At 55.5% G+C, this 20,096-nt stretch overlaps 1 protein-coding gene across 1 annotated transcript; it reads right to left on the minus strand.

Annotated features, from left to right (window-relative positions):
* Positions 1 to 5,924: 5,924 nt before the first annotated feature.
* On the minus strand, positions 5,925 to 11,019 carry HSPB1 (heat shock protein family B (small) member 1). The gene is made up of 3 exons (XM_077836849.1): positions 10,626 to 11,019; positions 6,711 to 6,774; positions 5,925 to 6,114 (listed from the first exon to the last, which is right to left on the minus strand). Exons 1-3 carry the CDS (start codon positions 11,017 to 11,019, stop codon positions 5,925 to 5,927), a joined length of 648 nt encoding a protein of 215 aa, XP_077692975.1.
* Positions 11,020 to 20,096: the final 9,077 nt, after the last annotated feature.

Genomic DNA, 20,096 nt, shown 5'->3' on the forward strand with positions numbered 1-20,096 from the left:
ATGGTGGGGCCACTGTGCACCCCTCATACTCTGCCTTCAGCTGAGGGACAGACGGCCTCTCCCTGGCTGCCCTCACCACACACCCGACCCAACGATCCCCTCCTACCCCTGAACCCCGGGGAGAGCTGCCAGTAGTAAGGGGAGGGATTGTGGGCCTGGCACCGTTGTAAACCCAGTACTGTATTGGGCTAGATGGGCCATTGGTCTCACCCCATACAGATGTTCCCATTCTCTTATCAGCCGCTCCAAGACCTGGCAAACTGGTACAGTACCAGCATTGGGCTGTTTAGGGCAATTTTTTCAACTGCCTTTCTGGTCAGAGGCTTACAGCTGTGTTGCAAAGTTGGCAAAAACGGAAGGGAAAAGGAATAGGCAAGAAAAGAGACAAGTTGGGGAAAGACAAGGACACACCAAGGGGAGGTGGTGACGGTCTCATACTCCTGATTTAGCTGGTGCCACTGGAAGTGGTGATGCCATCTGGATCCTTCTCCTGCCCAGACCGGGCCTTGTGGCTCTGATATCCAGAGAGATCTTGGCCCCTAGCTGTGATGGTGGATCTCGGGGGTCCGCAGAGATGGTGGAGTGACAGCTGTGATGGTAACGTCTGGTGCAGTGGTTGCTGGCAGCAATTGTTCTTTGCCTCCCCTCCTCCATCCATCTATTTCTCCCCCCACTCACAAGTCCCTTATTTGTTAAAGAACCTCAAAGGGAGTGATGGGTGGAATAGCCCGTCGCCTCATTATGATGTTCACCAACTAGTCCTAATTTCCGACATCCCAATTTGAGTCCACTAACATCCGCTCCCAGGTGTGTTTACCAGGGATGATCTTAACACAGTCCTTAAGTCTCCTCTTTTGCGTCTTTCCCCATCAACAGTTATTGCTATTGGTTATTGAGACTCTTTTTAGGAACTCTTATCCACATTACCACAGTGAAGCCCGCAGCTGATAAGCTTGTGGGCCCAATTATTACAACAGTGACCCTTGATTTTGGTGCCACGAGCAGGTGGCATTTGGGAGATGCCACCACTTGCTCCCCCACCCCAGACAAGTCCAAAGAGCCATGGGCAGATTCAAGCTCCATCAACAGGGGATGCAGTAGCCCATTAGCCACACGATCATTCTTTGAACATCTGCACAATCCACTGTGAGCCATCTCCTTGTGGGTGGAGCTTATTTTGTGGAGGGAGAACTGCTGCCTTTTCTATACTGATATGATCCTTTGTAAGAAGACCCTGAAATACTGAAAGTATTTGGCATTGGGATGTTCTTCACTCTCTGCTCAGCAGCAGTGAGAACTCTGGAGGTGATCCTGGACCAGAGCCTTGACTCCAAGCAGCCCTGGACTTGAGGGAAGTTTGGATCTGCAAATGGCTTTCCACCCTGATGTGGAAGACTCAAAGTTTGGATAGTTCACATGCAGTTTGTGGCAGAACTTTTGGGTTCTTCTCTTGAATGGGAACTCCGTGAACCTTTTGAGCTTTGCCCAAAGTTTCGATCGTTCCATTGCTCCATCTAGGTTTTTATACCATGCTCATGGCTATTATATCTGAGCTTTTCACAGATTACTAGAGTCTTGACCACATCCGTAGCCTATAAAATATAGTTCTAAGAGAATATCTGTGCATGTCAGGATCTGACCCCACTGCCTATGGAACAGTTGGTCAGTTATGATATTAGTAACACAAGACACATTTGTCACAAAGAACCTGCTGTTTTTCAGCAGCTCTGAAGCTCTCATGAGTTGATTCCATCACTTTTCTGAATCTCGTGAGTGACGCCCCATCAGCGTGATGGGACGGAGCTAGTGTCATTCCAGAAGTGCCTTCTGATGCTGCTCTGAGCAACTGGCATTGACCCAGGGGCTATAAACAGCCTACATGACTCATGAGGAGCTGTCTGGAGAGGAGGATTATTGCACTGCAGGGAACGGCTCTAGGACAAAGGTGGAAAGATGAGGCGCAATGGGGAAGGAATTTTCCTGGGATTCAGTGACCGTCCTGATGCATGTTGCAGCTTGGCTGTGAGACTAGACATTTGGACTGAGATGATGATGATAATAATCGGAAAGTGTTCCGTCCATAGAACGGTGACAGTCCAATGACCTAATTTAATGAAACCTTGTGATGTTCCCCTGTGAAGTATGTCACTATCCCCCCTCCTCTTACCCATGGGAGGTGTGAATGGGGAAGAGGCCATGCAGGGAGTCGGGGATAGGGCTGAAATGGAACCAAGGTGTCCCCTGCTCTAACCACTAGGAAACATGCTCCCTCTGAGTAGATCTACAGATGAGCTCTGGGTTAAGAGCCAAGGATGTAAGTGAGATCTCGGTTCCATCCTCGTTGCCAGCAAAAAGCAACCGCAAACACTTCTGCATTTTTATTTTTAAATCTTTCTAAACTTCATGAATGAACATTGGGGCAGCCCCAGGGCTGCAGTAAGCCTATGCACAAGGCTTTGCGACGGCGGGCTGGGACGTTCTTGCCAACACGTTTGTCGGAAAATGCCGATTTGTTGAAACCAAAACCGTTTGTCGGAAATGGATCTGTTTTTGAACCGTTGCCTGGAAAGCTTTCTGGGGCCAGGGTGGAATTTCTGGTCAAAATCACAGTACAGGCGAGCTCCACCCGAAAATAGCCAATAGCCCAGGGGTTGGGACAGTCACACAGAAGACCCAGGTTCAAGTCCCTGCTCTACCTGAGTCAGAGGGTCCTGAGCCTGGATCTCACATCCCAGCTGCTGGGCTGTGGGGTGTCTGCCTTGCTGGGTTTCCAGGAACATTTTTAAAATGTCGGTTTCATCCCAATACTGAAAGACCCCTCGACGTGTTCTTGTTTTCTGGCCAGCTCACTGGCTGCTCAGTGTTAGAGGCACGTGGAAGTCCATCTCTGGCTGGGAAGGGTATACGGGGCATTGCCTGGGGCTCGGGGCAGGCATTCGGCTCTATCCTAGCTCTCCTAAACAGACTGATGAATCATGTTTATTTGAGACCTGGATTCCTGTCTGCTGACAACGGGTCTGAGATCAATCCAATTGTCCCGCTACGGACCTGGGCTTGGATTGGCTCTCCGTGTCCCAGAGGAGATTAACGAGAGACTCTTTGGTGGTTCGTGAGCAGGGTTTGTTAACCCTTTCCAGGTTGTGGCTGCGTACAAATGCTGATGGCTACTCAGGTGAAAGCTTTGGGAGACTTCTGGAGCATGCCTGGATTCCAAGCACCAACTCTCCAGGATCCTACAGGCTCTGGGATTCTTTTCAGGTCACTAGCACTGGGTGAGTCTCTGTCTTGGAGTCTGACTCAGGAAGGGGGATTAGCTCTGGGATTTGTCAGAGCAGTAATATAGTAACAGTGAGTGAGACCGTGCTGCCCATCTAAGGCTGTGTCCGTGCGTCGGGCTGCGGGGGGTTTATGGGAATCCTCCCTGCCTGTGGTATCTGCGGGGCCTTTGGGAACCTCCACCAGCTGCTCCCTGCACTGACGGCCCAGAGAACCCCAACCAGTCCGGCCTGGTGCTGTCTCTGCCCTTCCCAACCCAGAGAGGAAATTCCGCGCAAGGCAACGTGGTCAATCTGATGTGCCAACCTGGATTGGTCAGGGCTCTCGGGGACGGTAATGCAGGGACCAGCCAGGGTCCCATAGCGGCCATCCCTCAGCCCCAGTGCACACCTAGAGCAGGGCTGTGGGACGCCTGCCCTAGCAACTGTGCAAGGGACTCTGGGAATGTAGCTCATGCAACTGGCAGAGGCAGCCAAAGGAGGCATCTGGCGAGCTTTCCACAGCATGACTGGGCTTCCTCTGCCCTGTGTTTGATTGGGGCTTGGCTCCAGCCCTCACCTACCCCCTCCCCCAGTTGCTTCATGCTGCACCTGCCCCTCTTATCCTCTTCTGCCCTGCCCTGTCCCCCTCAAACCCTTCCCTGTGGCTGTTTGCTCTGTGGGCCTTCAGGACCCATCTGTGACTGTGTTTTGTACAGCACCCTGCACAATGGGACCCTGTTCTAGGCAGGTCCTCAGGCACTACCCTAATAAACCTGATTAACAGCAGCAGCTGCGGTGGATGGGCAGTGCCCCTCTCCAGGGGTCTGGGTGTCTGGAAGGGACAGGGTGGCAGCCGCTGGCTGGGCTGCAGGCAGCCTGACTTGATAGCCACCCTGGGCTCTCTAAGGCTCACCAGGTGGGTGGTAGCCCCTGGGGTCCTCTCTTTGGGTAAGCTGGCTATATTAAGGGAGGGCAGGGCTGGAGCAGGAGCTTAATTTTCTATTTCTTGAACCTGAGGGTAGAAATTCGCTCCCAAGCCCAGGCAAGAGATCTACATCCAAGCCCCACCAGGAATGGGACGCTCAGCCCTGGTGCTCCAGCTTGGGCCTGCTTCTGTCAGGGAATCCCCCACCTGGAGAAACTGTCCTCCAAGATGGCCTTTGGCCCAAGCCACAGCTTCAGGCAGCAGGCAGTTCAGGGGTTTGGCCCCATTTTCCCCCCCGCCCCATGGGGCTGGGGCAGGGGGGCAGTTCTGGGACCCACTCTGCTGGAAGGTCTGGGCTCCTCTGCAGCCCATGGCTTCTCCCCCCAGCATGACATGAGGGTAGATGGTCTGAGTTTGCCCTGCTAGGCACTACTGTCCTATAACTAAAGACGAATCATCATTAACGCTAGGGCTGTACTGGTGGGGAATTATGGGTCCATGTTTCCTAGTGTGGATAAAACCCTACTGGGCAAACTGAAGGGCTGGAAGACCAGCAGAGTGCAAAGGTTGCCTGGAGGTTTCCAGAAAATGGTGGCCTGTTAAAGGCATGCCAGGGACGTGCGAATCCCAGAGCACAGGTCTCAGGAGCCCAGCAGAGAGCAATTCCTGGCGGGTGAGTCACACTTCAGAAGAAGCAAGCTAGCGTTGATAAAACCAGGCCTGGTTCCAACCTCCATCCCGCCGAGCAGAACAGCAAACCTTGGTCGGGGTTCAAAACCGATCCCAGTCGTTCCTTAAAATCAAAAGGAACGTGTTCTTTGCCACATCCTGGGCAACTGCTGCACCCTCATGGACTTGAACGGGGTGGCTTACACCCAGCACCGCTCAGGATCGGGCCCATTGATTCTAATCACCGTCAGGCGGGGACAGCGCTGCAGCGGGGTTTCCTGAAGGTCTGGGAGTTGTGTGCCCCCCCCCCCCACCTCCCGAATGCTAAGAAGGCCACCTGAGGCCTGGAGAGGGAGCTCATCTCCTTCCTTATTCCCAGCATGCTGCTGTCAATGGACTAGGAGAAAATCATTTCCTTTCTGGTTTCTGTGGAGCATGGGAACAGACCTGTGGCAAGCCCACAGCAGAAGGAGCCGTGAAACGCTGCATCTCCTTAGTGCCAGGCATGTAGGCGCTCCTGCTAGCCACAGGGGTGGGAATCGACGTGGTCCCCAAGTGCCCCACGTGATGCAATGCCTCGTGTGGAAGAACGGTCTAATGGCTAGAAGGCCCAGGTTCGATACCCACCTCAGCCACTGACGCTGTGATCTTGAGCGAGTCACAGGGCCTCCCTGTGCCTTAGGTGACAGCTATAAAAGGAGAATAAGGATTCCCTGCCCTGCAGGGGTGTTGAGAAGAGAAATACCCTGGAGCTTGGGTGGCACTCAGACATTATGGTGAGGAGGGACATGAGCAGGGAGAGAATTTCTCTTGTGTGTTTGCAATACTAGCTTACAAAGCAAAAGGCCCCACCAAGGACATGCGGATGGCTACACCCTCGCCACAGGGGAACGCAGAGCACAGGGGAACGCAGAGCACAGGGGAGAGGCAGGTGGGTGTTTGGTTTATTTGACTTTCAGATTTATTTGGGGAACTCAGTGAATGCGCTAGTACAAAATAAAAAAACAAAACATGGCTTTGGGGTGCGAGCGGCACCAGCCGGGCTGCGATTTTCCTCTGTGCCAGGTGCCTACTTATTTCTTGGCAGCGTCCTCAGGCTTTTTGGTGTCAGTTGGGGTGATCTGGGCATGGCTCTCAAAGGTGACTGGGATCGTGATCTCGGCAGACTGGATGGCCGGCTTGGGCAGGGGGGCTTCCACCGTCAGCGTGCCGTCCGGGGAGAGCGAGGAGCGGACCGAGGTGGCGTCGATGCCAGGGGGCAGGCTGCACAAGGGAGAGGCAAGTGAGGGATCGTGGGGTCAGTGGGCTTGCCTGGGGGCACCCACTAGTACCGGATTCCTGTCTACACTCTCTTCCAGCAGCGATCCTGTGATTAGCCATAGAGGGCTGGAAGTAGATCCCTCCTGGGACCTGCCACCACCGCTCTCTGCACCACCCTTCGCTTCTGCCAGCCCAGGAGACGTGGCCAGGAATCCAGATTCTGAGGCCTTGCCTCACAGCCTTGCTATCACAAGGCTAAGCTGGAGCTGGGGGACTGAACACTGGGGAACCTTTATATCCAGGGGATCCTTATCATGTGGGAGCCTGATGGCCCGAGTCTCCCTGGAGAGCGTGTTCCCAACAGCGCATGGGAATACCAGCGTTCCAGGGATAGGACTGTCTCCTCTCAATGCTCATTGCTCATCCCAGTGCCAGGGGTTGTCAGCTGCCATCCTTCCCCTAGGTCAAGCCAGAACCACCCCCTGCGTCCAGTGTGCTGAACTGTACATATGGCAAAGACCTCTTCCCCCACCTTCCATGGCTGGTGGATGATGAAGGCCAAGTGTCTCCCAAGAGCCCTCTCTCCTCCAGCTACTTACGTGTATTTTCTGGTGAAGCACCTGGAGATGAAGCCGTGTTCGTCCTGCTTCTCCTCATGCTTGCCTGGAAGAGGAGGAGACAGACCGTTTCAGAGGGGTGAGCGATGCATGCAGGGGAATGATGCCTGGCTCAGGGCCATGTCCCCGGCTCAGCTGGGATTCTGCAGCCAGAGGTCCCCGGGGCTTACCCGGCCGCTCCATTGCACTGGGAGAGTGGAGAAGGGAATGACTCGCCCCAGCCTCTCCGGGCACTCCTCCACGAGCCCGCCTCCCCAGCCATCATGCCCACTGCAGGACTGCGAAGGTGACTAGGAGCTGCTTGGCTGGGGAAGCAGTGAAGGACGTGCTCCTATTGCAGCTTCATTTCAGAGCTGCGAGCCTCTAGTCTGAATCCGGGGGCGAGTGTGAGGACTCAAACCCCAGATCCGCCCTGGCAGTTTGGTTTCTCCCACTCGGCCTCCAGCGAGGGGCAGCCTGTTTTTTCTCTCAGCCGAAATCCTATGAGATCAGCTGTTCTTGCCAGATTCCCACCTCTGGGCGGGGAAGCTTGCCCGGGGTGGGGCCAGGCAGAGGACACTGATGGGACTCTGTTTTTATTCTGTGTACATACAGCACCTAGCGCAATGGGGTCCTGGTCCTGGACTGGCCCTCCGAGGGGCTACAACTCCTAATTTAATATGATGCTCCTGCCAGTCCAGAAGTTCCTCTGAGCTGAAAGTGCCACCGTAGTAGGGACAAACAGGCTAAGACGGCCAGGCTGACTTCCATTGTGGTGTCCTTGAACCCAGCTGTCCAGTGGTGGAAAGCTGGTACATCCCCAAGTGCAGGCAGCTTCCCTGACTTGCAGTGGGAACTGCCCTACGCTGAGGGGGCTGGGAACCGGGGCCGGAGCCAAGCTGCAAGCCTTACGGCTCCCAGAACCGCTGCTCGACCGCCCATCCTTCTAGTTCTCTGCTTCCCTGTTACCATGGTTACTCTGCGCCTGGGCAGGGCGGCGTTTGCATCGGTTATGATTGCAAATGGAAAAAAACCAGCCCCCCACTCGTCAAGGCAGCTTTGTTACAAAACAGGGAGGCGCGGGCGCCTCTGAGCAAGGGATGCAGCGTCCAGGTTGCTCGATCTGGTTTTCAGAGCATGAGCCAGGCAGAGCTGAACAGATGGGAAAAGACCAGGAGCAACTACAACTATAAACAGGAACGCGGGGGGGAGCAAACCTGGAATTTTACTGCTTAGGGGGAGGTGTTTCGGCACCTGACAATGGAAAACTGAAGAAAAGCCCCGAGTCTCTCCCCGCCCCTACCAGTTGCAAAGGAAAGCTGGCATCCACTTCATCTCCTGGATTTGCATCCTTGGGAAGGAAACATGCCAGCTGCAGTCTGGACAGTTCCAGAACGGCCTGGCTCAGATGGTAGCCCTCCGCTCCCCACGTCCACAGCTGCCAAGCCCAAGGTTTCAGAGGCAGCCTCGCCGCATCCACCTGGTTTGTGGCCCCTGAGCTTCACATTAGGAGCTGGGTGCTAACGACCCACAATTTTCTCCCTAAGGTACTTATGCAGCCCCTTTATTGTAGTATCTGAGCGCCTCTCAATCTATTCCTGCCAGGTGGAGAAGTGTGATTACCCCTGGTTTACACAGGGGAGGGCCCAGGTCCTCTGCTATTTAGGCACCGACTCCCACTGATCTAAATCCCCTTGGGGAGCTGGGGCTAAGTCACATAAGGAGTCCATGGCAGAGCAGGGATTTGAACCCATATGCTAGTATCTCTGCCCAGCTGGGTCCTGACTGCTGACCTGTTGTCCCACAGGAGCAGTGGGGCACTCCACAAGCGTGCACTGTCTACCTTGGATTGAATCGGTCCTTTTAAGCTTCCCTTCTGCATGCCACCATTCTGACTCCATTTCACCTGCAAGTTCTCAAACCTGCACCAGCCCTGCCAAGGGTTAATCACGAGAGTTTCAGGCTTTGCCAGGAGCTGTTGAAGTCAGAAGTTGTCTCCAGCTGGAATGGAGTCTGGAAAGGACCTAAATCTTGTCCTGCAATCCATCGCTTTACAAGCCCAGCAGGCATTCCCCCAAACTGTTAGCTGTCTTCTCTGGGCCGCAGATCTGCAGAGCCTTTGGCTGGTCTTAGAGTCTGAAGGCAGTTGGGATGGCTCACACTGGGTATGCAGGCATCTGGCCTTTATCCTTTAAAGGAAAATGAGCTCCCTGGTGTCAGCTCATCAAACTGCTGCTTGTCAGCTCCTTCTTAGCCAGCACAATCCCATTGCTCGTGGGCTAATTGCAGGGACTTTGGTGCAGAAACTGAAGTCACTTTGCACACCAGAACTACCAATTGCCACAGCTCACCTGCTTTCAGGCTTCCTAGCAAACCCTGAACTCAGGGTCAGATCCTCAGCTGGTGTGAACTGGCATCACTCCAGTGAAGTTTGTACCAGCTGACAACCTAGCCCTCAGACACAGCTAAATTCCTCTTTAAAAAAGGGTGGCGGGGGATGGCTCGGCGGGGACCAGGGCTGATCTATACATGATCCCATCCAAACCACATCTGTTTTGTATGGTTGGGCCAAAGCACGGGGTAGTTTGTTGTTTGACTTAATTTCATGGGGTGTTTCTCAGTTGGAAGCTTTTTGGGAGGTGGGGGGAAGGAGTTGAACAGAAGTGGCTGAAAATGAGGGGGGGGGGGGAATTCATCAAATTCCATCCTCTTCACACACTTTTGCTTTTCTCCTTGAAATTTTGATAGAAAACATTGGGATGCGAGAGGCTTTGCCCAGCTCTCGTTTGGGATCCGAAGCGGTGGGGGAAGGGGGAGAAGAAGCTGGAAGGAACGTGATTCAAATCCACCAGCAACAGTCACACGATTCCCCTGAGAACCAAAGCTGCCATGTTTCGTGCTACCCTAGAAAATATGCCCTTTGCTGCCAGAGCAGTCGCTGCCAAGTACATACACGCACTAATGAAGCACTCTGGCCCAGATCCCCAAAGGTATATAGGCTCCTTGCTTTCATGGGAGGACCCTAGCAAAATCTATAGGCGCTGGAGGTTAGACTGTGAACCAGAGACTCTTGGAAACCTGGGTTCTGTTCCCAGCTCTGTCGCTGACCTGCTAGGTGACCCTGGGCAAGTCATTTTCCAGCTCTGTGCCTCAGTTTCCCTTCCCACACTTTGCCTATTTAGACCTTATGCTCGATGGAGCGGGGACTACTTACTATGTGCTTGTACAGCCCCCAGCATGCTGGGGTCCTGATCGAGGTTTAGATCTCTAGGTGGGCATGAAATTACAATATTAAGATTTATTCATAATAGTAATATGGGGTGGCATAACCAGTTTAGTCCCTGTGCCAATTCCTTCCCCCAGCCCCAGGCTCCCGTGTATTGTATGTGCCTAGGTGGGCAAGCAAGTCCTTTTCCTCTTCTTCCATCACCAGAGCAAACACCTTCCTGGCCGATGGTGGGGAGGAACGTGGCCCCTCCCTGGAAGCAGGGGGAGCCGTGCAGCTCTCAAGCAGAGCGAACAAGCAATGCACTGCAGGCTCTAGTCGCTCCCAAAGGCTGTGTGGATGGGGAGTGAGGGGGGCAACGGGCAGCAGCCTGCTTGGGCTGGGGGGGCCTGAGCAAGAGGAAAGCGAGAGCTGCCAAGCCGAGGGACGGAGGTTTGAGAGGGCCAAGGGTGCATCCGTTCCCTAGCACTCACCCCACAGGGACCCACATGTGCCATATCATCACTGGGGGTAGAATCTGGGCTCTCCGGAGCCACAGGTGGCAGCCGGCCCGGTGGAGCCTGGGTCACGCACCCTGCCCAGGGGGCAGCATGTGCCACAGACATAGGGCTAAAGAGGGAGACTGGCTGGGGCTCGAAGGAGACCAGGTCTGCTCCTCGCCTGAGCCAGGAGGCGTCAAAGGAAGCACTCACCGGTGATCTCCACCACGCCATCCTTGGTCTTCACCACCAGCTCCTCGGGGGCAAAGTGGTTGACATCCAGGGCAACCTTCCAGCTGTCCGAGGTCTGCCGGATCTCCGAGATGCCGCTGCTGAGCTGGCGGCTCAGGGCCCGGCTGTAGGCCGGGTTGGGGGAGGTTGGCGAGGTGACGATGGGGCTGGTGACGGCGACGGGCTCAGCGGCCTGGCTGGGCATCAGGCGGAGGTAACCCGGCCAGCTGGTGCTGCTCGGCCACTTGCCCCAGTCCTCGAGGATGTGGGGCATGCCGAAGGGCTGGTCGAAGAGCCGGCTGCCCAGGTACCAGTCCCGCCAGGGGTCCCAGCTGGGGCCGCGGAGGAAAGTGAAGGGCACCCGGCGCTCCGACATGTCGCACTTCCTGCCCTTCCCCGACGGTCCGGCCTCGCTGCTGTGGCTGCAGGGGGAGTGAGCACTGCCTCTCTAGAGCCGCTCCTGCGGGCTGGCCCCTTATGAAAAGGCAGCCGGTTATTTTTAGCCAGGCATTTCAGCTGGCTATTAATGGAGATTACACGGCTGATGAACAGCAGGTCAGCTGTCGGGCTCTGCCCGCTTTCTCCCACAGCTGCTCTGTCTGCGAGCAGGGGAGAGTGGGGCTGGCTCCCCACGATCTAGCAGCAGCTCTCGGGCAGCAGGAAGGCGGCTTGGGAGTGAAGACAGGACTCTGGGATTCAGGAGAGTTTAGTTCTTGGGCCCTGCCACAGCTTCTCTGTGTGACCCTGGGCAAGTCACTTAATCTCTCTGGGCCTCAGTTTCCCCCCTCCTGTAAAATGGGGATAATGATGGTCGTGTATTTGTGTTGTGACCTCTGCAGGCTGGGGACTGTTTCTTACCGTATGGTTGTACAGCACCTAGTACAATGGGGCTTTGCTCTCAGGAGGGAGGGGGACTCCAAGGGGATGTCCACACTGCATTGTAAAACTGTCGGGAGATCCAGCTTTGTGGACTCGGTGTTTCCGAGCCCACGGTTGAGCGTCCATGCTGCGTTGTGAACCCGCGTTTCCAATTGCTGGCCTTGGATCTCCCAATACTGACGGGTCCACACTGCGCTATGCAGATCTCCTGACTCGGCTCTGCGGCTCGAGCGTGTCCACACTGGAATGTGACCGGGCTTGGACCCGCGTCACAGCAGAACTCTCTGGCTCTGACCCTCCCACTAGCAGGAGCAAAGGGTCTGGGTGCTGAGCGCCTGGTGGCCCATGTCACACCAATTTCAGTGTGGACAGAAATAGGGTGGGGGGCATGGACTCAAACCTGTGTCCAGGGGAGAGATTCCCAAAGACTCCTGCAGTGTAAATGCCCTGCCCAGCTGCAGCATGTTGTCTAGTGCTTAGAATGGAGGGACTCTTCACCTGCAGCTGGGCCTTACCCTGGCTTTGGGGCTTAAGGGGAGCCTGCTTGCAGACTAGCTTGGTAGGTAAAATGCAATAGCCCAGGACTCTTTGCCGCAGCTGTATTTCCCTCCCCGCCCCCAGCGCATCTGGGTCTGGCTGGGCTCCCTTGAGCGACTGTTGCAGCTTCATTAACTCGCGCTGCAAAACGTTTGACATCCACGCTGGCGGTGGTGGGAGCCGGCGAGGGGCTGGCTGCGTGCAGAGGCCTTGGAGCCGCGTTAAGCGAGAGGCTGGGTGCGGGGGGGGGGGGGGGGAAGAGGGCTGCGTGTGGGTGGATAGAGCAGTGATGGGGAAGCGCAGGGCTGAGTGGATGGGCGGGTACGGCTGTGGGGGAGGAGATAGTGAGTGAGCTGGTGAATGAATAGGTAGACAAGGCCCAGGGCGTTCGGGATGCGGGCGGCCAGGGAGCAGCGGGAGAACAAGCCAGGCTCCATGCAGACAGTGGCCCAAGACAGGAATTACTGGCTCCTCTGTACGTAGTCGGGGAGGAAAGTGGGGCAAATGCGTTGGACAGCTGGCTGCCTCCCGCTCAGGTACCCCCGGGATTGCAAGGATCCGCCTGTGCCTTCTGCCCCCTTGTCTCTCTGTGAGAGGCCAAGGCGCGATCCCTCTCGCCCGTAACCACCTCCCGGACTGCTGCCCTCTCCTGCCTCCCTACCCGGGCACAGTGCGGGGCAGGATCCAGTTTCAAACCCGCCGCTGGGGAGCACAGCCGTTCAGCTGTAAAGGAGCCCGTGCCCACCCTGCCAAGGACAAGGCCATTGAAAGCCTGATCCTGGCACGATCGCTAGAGGGTTCTTGCTTCTTACCACGTTCTTCCCCACTTCCATTGCACCGGCCCCTCCTCCCGCCGCTTAGCACTGACAGGTCCTTCTCCACTGCAGCTGGGGTTAATTCTGCGCTCAGGTGGCTGTACCTAGCGCTGGGTGAGCGAGCGGGGCGGGGCGGGGCGGGCGGTGGCTTGGGCTGGCTGCCCGCATACATGACTAGGGACTCGGACGGGGCCTGGGCAGTGGAGAATCCAATCCCAGGGGTGCGCACAGCCTGTGTGCTACGGTGGGGGGGTCTCTGGAGGCCTGGGGTGAGGGGCAGGCAGGAGAGGAACAGAAGCAGTGCGTCTACTGGCTTGCTGCCCCACGGATGCAGCTGCAGGAGATGGGGCTACCGTGCCCTAGGGCAGCAGATGCCAGCTTGGCTGGGCTGCGCGGTGAGGGAGGACGCAGGGATGGCCGACCAGCCCCCGCATGGCCCCCCGGTTACAGACCCCCAGCCAACAGTCTGAGACCCTGTCAGCTTTGAGACATACATCCGGATCCCAGCCAAGCCGAGGGCAGAGATGGGGCTCGTGCCAGAGCGGGCAAGGGCACAGCGAGGGCACAGCCTGGCCTTTCCCGGCTGCCTCCCTTGGCCGCGCAGGGGCCGGGGGGGGGAGGGCGAATATCGCCTGTTGCCTCAATTACCGGAGATTGACAGGGCCCATCTGCCACGCGACACGCTGCTCCTACAGCTGCAACAATAACCGAGCGTGATGAGGAGGCTGAGCGCGGGGGAGGCAGGGAGAGACTCTGGGAATCATCCAGCACCTTCTCCCCCCCCCCCTCACCCGGCAGGGGCCTCTGTTGCCAGAACACACAGGCGCAGCCAGCTGCTGCCAGCGGGATCTTCAAACCCGTCACCCCAGCTTCCCCTGCCGGCCAGCTGCAGCTACAGCACCGGGCCGGGGGGGGGCACAAGCCCCTGGTCTCTCTGCTCTGTCCCCCGCCCCCGGTCCCTACCAAATCACCCCAGTGACGAGGCACCCCTCTTGACAGGGCTGGGGAGCAAATCTAGTGTTCAGCCATGCCCCAGCCCCCCGAGCAGAGGGCAGCCCCAGCCGCTGGCAGGAACGTGCCTGTCCGTGGGCTGGGGCAGGAGGTGATGGGGTGTCATCTAGTAGAGGTAGTGGCTTAAAGGGTGTGGGGTGGCTCATGGGTTTCTTTCTCCTCAACCACAGGCTGATGCTGGGCTGCCCCATCCCCCTCCCTCCCACTAGGCAGATGTGGGGCATGGTGGCCGTCCTGGGGGAGGGAGCCAGTCTGCCCCCTCTGGCTCTCCATGGCTTTTTATAAGAGGTCTGTCGAGGTTTTGGTGGGCCCCCGAGAAGCAACCCGCACTGTTCTAAGGAGATGCCCTGGTGATCCCAACCTCCCGTCCGCACCACCTGCCTGGCCCCACGGCTCTGGCCCACAGGCATGGGCTGGGCTGGGCTATTCTGCCACCAAGGCTGGGCAGAGCTCCCAGAATGGCAGGAGAATGAGGACACCAGGGTTCAGGGCATCTTCTGGGAGTTAATGGTGGGGGAGCAGGTGGCCTTGTTGAGTGGAGGACTTAGAGAGCCCCCGTGTTCATGGCAATCTCCCCTCTCTGCAACGGTGGGGCCAAAATCCCAGGGGTGGCATAAACGGGGGACTCTCGAGTAGAAGCAGAGAAGTTCTTTCCCCTCTGTATTTGGCAGTGGTGCGACTGCTGCTGGAATCCTGTGTCCGGTGCTGGTGCCCACAGTTCACGTGGGATGGTGGTCAACTGGAGAGGGGTCAGGGAAGAGCCCTGAGAATGATGAAAGGATTAGAAACCTGTCTTAGAGTGAGAGACTCCAGGAGCTCCATCTATTGAGCTTAACCAGGGGAAGGGTGTAGGGTGACTTGATCACAGGCTATCCGTATCTACCTGGGGAACCAATATTGAACAATGGGCATGACCGTCTAGCGGAGAAAGGGCTGACACGTCCAAGGGCTGGACGTTGAAGCTAGACAGATTCGGAATGGAAATAAGGCGTTCGTTTTTACCAGTGAGCGCAATTAACCATTGCACCAACTTCCCAAGGGTCCCAACGCTATGTTTAACTCCAGATGGGATGTTTTTCCAGAAGCTCTGCTCTAGGGATTATTTGGGGGCCATTCTGTGACCTGTGCAAGGCAGGAGGTCAGATTAGGTGAGCACAGCAGTCCCTGCTGGCCTTGCAATCTGTCTGGCTACCTGGCTGGGACTGACACCTTCATAGAATCATAGAAGATTAGGGTTGGATGAGACCTCAGGAGATCTAGTCCAACCCCCTACTCAAAGCAGGACCAACCCCAAATCTTAATATTAATCAATAAATCTTCCCAGCCAGGGCTTTGTCAAGCCTGACCTTAAAATCCTCTAAAGATGGAGATTCCACCACCTCCTTAGGGAACCCATTCCAGTGCTTCACCACCCTCCTCGTGAAATGGTGTTTCCTAATATCCAACCTAGACCTCCCCCACTGTAACTTGAGACCATTGCTCCTTGTTCTGTCATCAGCTACCACAGAGAACAGCCGAGCTCCATCCTCTTTGGAACCCCCCTTCAGGTAGTTGAAGGCTGCTATCAAATCCACCCCACCCCCGACTCTTCTCTTCTACAGACTAAATAACCCCAGTTCCCTCAGCCTCTCCTTGTAAGTCATGTGCCCCAGTCCCCTGATCATTTTCATTGCCCTCCGCTGGACTCTCTCCAACTTGTCCACATCCCTTCTGTAGGGGGGGCCCAAAACTGGGCACAGTACTCCAGATGGGGCCTCACCGGTGCTGAATGGAGGGGAATAATCACTTCCCTCGATCTGCTGGCAGTGCTCCTTCCAATGCAGCCCAAAATGCCGTTAGCCTTCTTGGCAACAAGGGCACACTGTTGACTCCTATCCAGGTTCTTGTCCACTGCAATCCCCTAGGTCCTTTTCTGCAGAACTGCCGCTTAGCTGGTCGGTCCCCAGCCTGTAGCGGTGCATGGGATTCTTCTGTCCTAAGTGCAGGACTCCGCACTTGTCCTTGTTGAACCTCATCAGATTTCTTTTGGCCCAATCCTCCAATTTGTCTAGGTCACTCTGGACCCTATCCCAACACTCCAGCGTATCTATCTCTCCCCCCAGCTTAGTGTCATCTGCGAACTTGCTGAGGCTGCAATCCATCCCCTCATCCAGATCATTAATGAAGATGTTGAACAAAACCAGCCCCAGGACAGACCCCCAGGGCATGCCGCTTGATACCAGCTGCCAACTGGACATCGAACCATTGATCATTAACCCTTGAGCCCGACAATCTAGCCAGCTTTCTATCCACCTTATAGTCCATTCATCCAATCCATACTTCTTTAACTTGCTGAGAAGAATACCCCCGCTCTCCTGCTGGTAATAGCTCACCTTTAAGTGATCACTCTCGTTACAGTGTGCATGGTAACACCTATTGTTTCATGTTCTCTATGTATATAAATTTCCCCACTGTATTTTCCACTGAATGCATCCAATGAAGTGAGCTGTAGCTCACGAAAGTTTATGCACAAATAAACTGGTTAGTCTCTAAGGTGCCACAAGTCCTCCCTTTCTTTTTGCGAATACAGACTAACACGGCTGCTACTCTGAAACCAAAGAATACAGTGGGAGACCATATCAAAAGCTTTGCTGAAGTCAAGGTATATCACATCCACCGCTTTCCCCATCTCCACAGAGCCAGTTGTCTCATCATAGAAGGCAATCAGGTTGGTCAGGCATGACTTGCCCTTGGTGAATCCATGTTGACTGTTCCTGATCACCTTCCTCTCCTCGAAGTGCTTCAAAATGGATTCCTTGAGGACCTGCGCCGTGATTTTTCCAGGGACTGAGGTGAGGTTGACCGGTCTAAAGGTCCCCAGATTCTCCTCCTTCCCTTTTTAAAAGATGGGCACTATATTTGCCTTTTTCCAGTTGTCCAGGACCTCCCCTGATAATGGCCAATGACTCTGCAGTCACATCAGCCAATTCCCTCAACACCCTCAGATGCATTAGATCCGGCCCCATGGACTTGTGCCTGTCCAGCTTGTCTAATAGTCTTGAACTGCCTCTTTCTCCACAGAGGGCTGCTCACCTCCTCCCCATGCTCTGCTGCCCAGTGCAGCAGTCTGGGAGCTGACCTTGTCTGTGAAGTCAGAGGCAAAAAAAGCATTGAGTACTTCAGCTTTTCCCACATTCTCTGTTACTAGGTTGCCTCCCCCATTCAGTAAGGGGCCCACACTTTCCCTGACCACCTTGTTGCTAACATACCTGTAGAAACCCTTCTTGTTACACTTCACTTCCCTTGCTAGCTGCAACTCCAATAGTGCCTTGGCCTTCCTGATTTCACCCCTGCATGCTCGAGCAATATTTTTATACTCCTCCCTAGTTATCTGTCCAAATTTCCACTTCTTGTAAGCTTCCTTTTTGTGTTTTAAGCTCCCCAAAGATTTCTCTGTTATGCCAAACTGGTCACCTGCCATATTTGCTATTCTTTCTCCACATCGGGATGGTTTGTTCCTGCGCCCTCAATAAGGCTTCTTTAAAATACAGCCAGCTCTCCTGGACTCCTTTCCCCTTCATATTAGCCTCTCAGGGGATCCTGCCCATCAGTTCCCGGAGGGAGTCAAAGTCTGCTTTTCTGAAGTCCAGGATCCGTATTCTGCTGCTCTCCTTTCTTCCTTGTGTCAGGATCCTGAACTCTACCATCTCATGGTTACTGCTGCCCAGGTTGCCACCCACTTCTACTTCCCCTACTAATTCTTCCCAGTTTGTGAGCAGCAGGTCAAGAGGAGCACGGTCCCTAATTGGTTCCACCAGCACTTGCACCAGGAAGTTGTCCCCAACACTCTCCAAAAACTTCTTGGATTGTCTGTGCACTGCTGTATTGCTCTCCCAGCAGATGTTAGGCTGATTGAAGTCCCCCATGAGAACCAGGGCCTGTGATCTGGAAACTTCTGTTAGTTGTCCAAAGAAAGCCTGGTCCGGTGGTCTATAGCACACGCCACCACGACATCACCCTTGTCGCTCTCCCTCTAAACTAACCCAAAGACTCTCAACGGGCTTTTCTCCAGTTTCATACCGGAGCTCTGAGCAGTCCTACCGCTCTCTTACATACAGTGCAACTCCCCCACCTGTCCTCCCATACCTGTTCTTCCTGAACGCTTTATACCCATCCATGACAGTGCTCCACTCATGTGAGTTATCCCACCAAGGCTCTGTTGTTCCAATCACGTCCTGGTTCCTTGACTGTGCCAGGACTTCCAGTTGTCCCTGCTTGTTTCCAGGCTTCTTGTGTTCACGTACAGGCACCTAAGATAACTAGTCAGTTTCCCTACTTCCTCCATGTGAATCCGGAGGCCTCCCCTGTTCCACCCTCCTCCTTGTCTTTCCTCCCGGTAGCCCCCTTAGCTCAGGGCTTCGGTCACCATCCCCCTGCCAGCCTAGTTTAAAGCCCTCCTCACTAGGTTAGCCAGCCTGCCTGCGAAGATGCTCTTCCCTCTCTGTTAGGTGGATCCCATCTCTCCCTAGGAATCCTTCTTCCCGGAGCAACATCCCACGGTCAAAGAATCCAAAGCCCTCTCTCCGATACCACCTGCGTAACCCCACATTTACCTCCACAATTCAATGGTCCCTACCTGGGCCTTCTCCTTCAACAGGGAGGACGGACGAGCACATGACTTGTGCCTCACCCTCCTTTATCCTTCTTCCCAGAGCCATGCAGTCTGCAGTGACCTGCTCAAGGTCATTCTTGGCAGTATCCTTGGTGCCCACGTGGAGAAATAGGAGGAAGTCGCGGTCTGAGGACTTGATCAGTCTCGGCAGACACTCCGTCACAGCCTGAATTCTAGCTCCAGGCAACTTCTCGAGTCTCCCAGTCTGGACGGCAGCTGGATGACTCCGTCCCCCTTAGGAGGGAGTCCCCGACCACCACCACCACCCGTCTCCTCCACCTGGGAGTCCAGCTGCAGCATGGACGCACCTTAGGCTGTCACTGTGCAGGCACCGAGAGGCTGTTGCCAGGCGGCGAAATGGTTATTAGGACTAATTCTTTGTTTAGGCCCTGACAATGCTTAGCTCTGTACGGCTCCCCTCCCCGAGAACTTCCCTTTGCAGCCCAGAATCTCCACTGCAGACCCATGCAGCCCTCGAATCGCTTGTTGTCTTGTGCTCCCACCCCGAGCCACAGCTTGCTCTGAATTTGGTGCCCCCCAGGCTGTAGCAGCGAGCTGTGGAAGCAGCCAGGGGTGCTCCATGGGGAAGCATCCGTCACGGCTGGCATGTGGCAGATAAAGCTGGCGCTAGGCCTTTGGGGGGGATGCTAGGGAGCTGCACTCAATTTGCCTCCTGGAGGGGCTACAGCAGGGATGTCAGGCTGCCTGCCCTGGGATCAGCACATCGCAGGCCTGGGTGAGGCAAGCCCCCGTGGAGCGACTGGCAGTCTTGGTCCAGTGGCTGTGAGGCAGATGGGCACGAAGGACTGCCTTGGCTGGCACTTGCAGTGCTGCTGGACGCCGAGCCATGTGCCTTGTTTTAATTTCCCCACATCCTCTGTAATCCAGCTGCCCAACTCTGCTCAATTCAGCTGAATCCCTCCCCAGGCCGGCTGCTTTCTTGTGGGAGTGCCTCGAGGCCCCACCTGAGATCAGGGCTCTGGGGTGCTAGGCACAGGGAAAGCCCCAAAGAGATTACTATCTAAAGAGATGAGGCAGAGAAGGGAAACTGAGGCACAGAGGGGTGTGACTTGCCCAAGGTCACTCAGCAGGTCAGTGGCTGAGCTGGGTCTAGGACCCATGTTTTTTGACGCCCAGGTTTTTGCCCTATTCCCTAGATGGTGCCTCCCTGCGGCGGGTCCCCGGGGGGCTGTTCATGAGAGCTGCGTTGTGCGCACTGCCATCCCCACGAGGATTTTAAACTGTCTGTCTGTGTTCTCACCCTGCCAGCCTGGGCGCCTGAACCTCCCACGTCCATTTATAGAGCAGGCACTGCCTGGACAGCTCCCTGATACTGCACTGTCAAGTGCCCAGCTCCTTCCTGGGGGGGCCCAAAGAGACCCCCTTCCCCAGGTCCAGGCTGTCTTCTGAGCCCACCAGCCCGTGGGCCAGGTGGGCTGCTGGGCTTGTGATGTGGACACTTATCCGTTGAGAACTAGCGTGATTGATTCCTAGGTTTTACAGCCAGGAGGAGCCTTTCTGGTCACTTCATTGGATTCCCTGCAGCTCCCCCAGTGAGTC

Source organism: Eretmochelys imbricata, chromosome 17 (genome assembly GCF_965152235.1).
Source record: "Eretmochelys imbricata isolate rEreImb1 chromosome 17, rEreImb1.hap1, whole genome shotgun sequence".
Lineage (NCBI taxonomy): Eukaryota > Metazoa > Chordata > Testudines > Cheloniidae > Eretmochelys > Eretmochelys imbricata.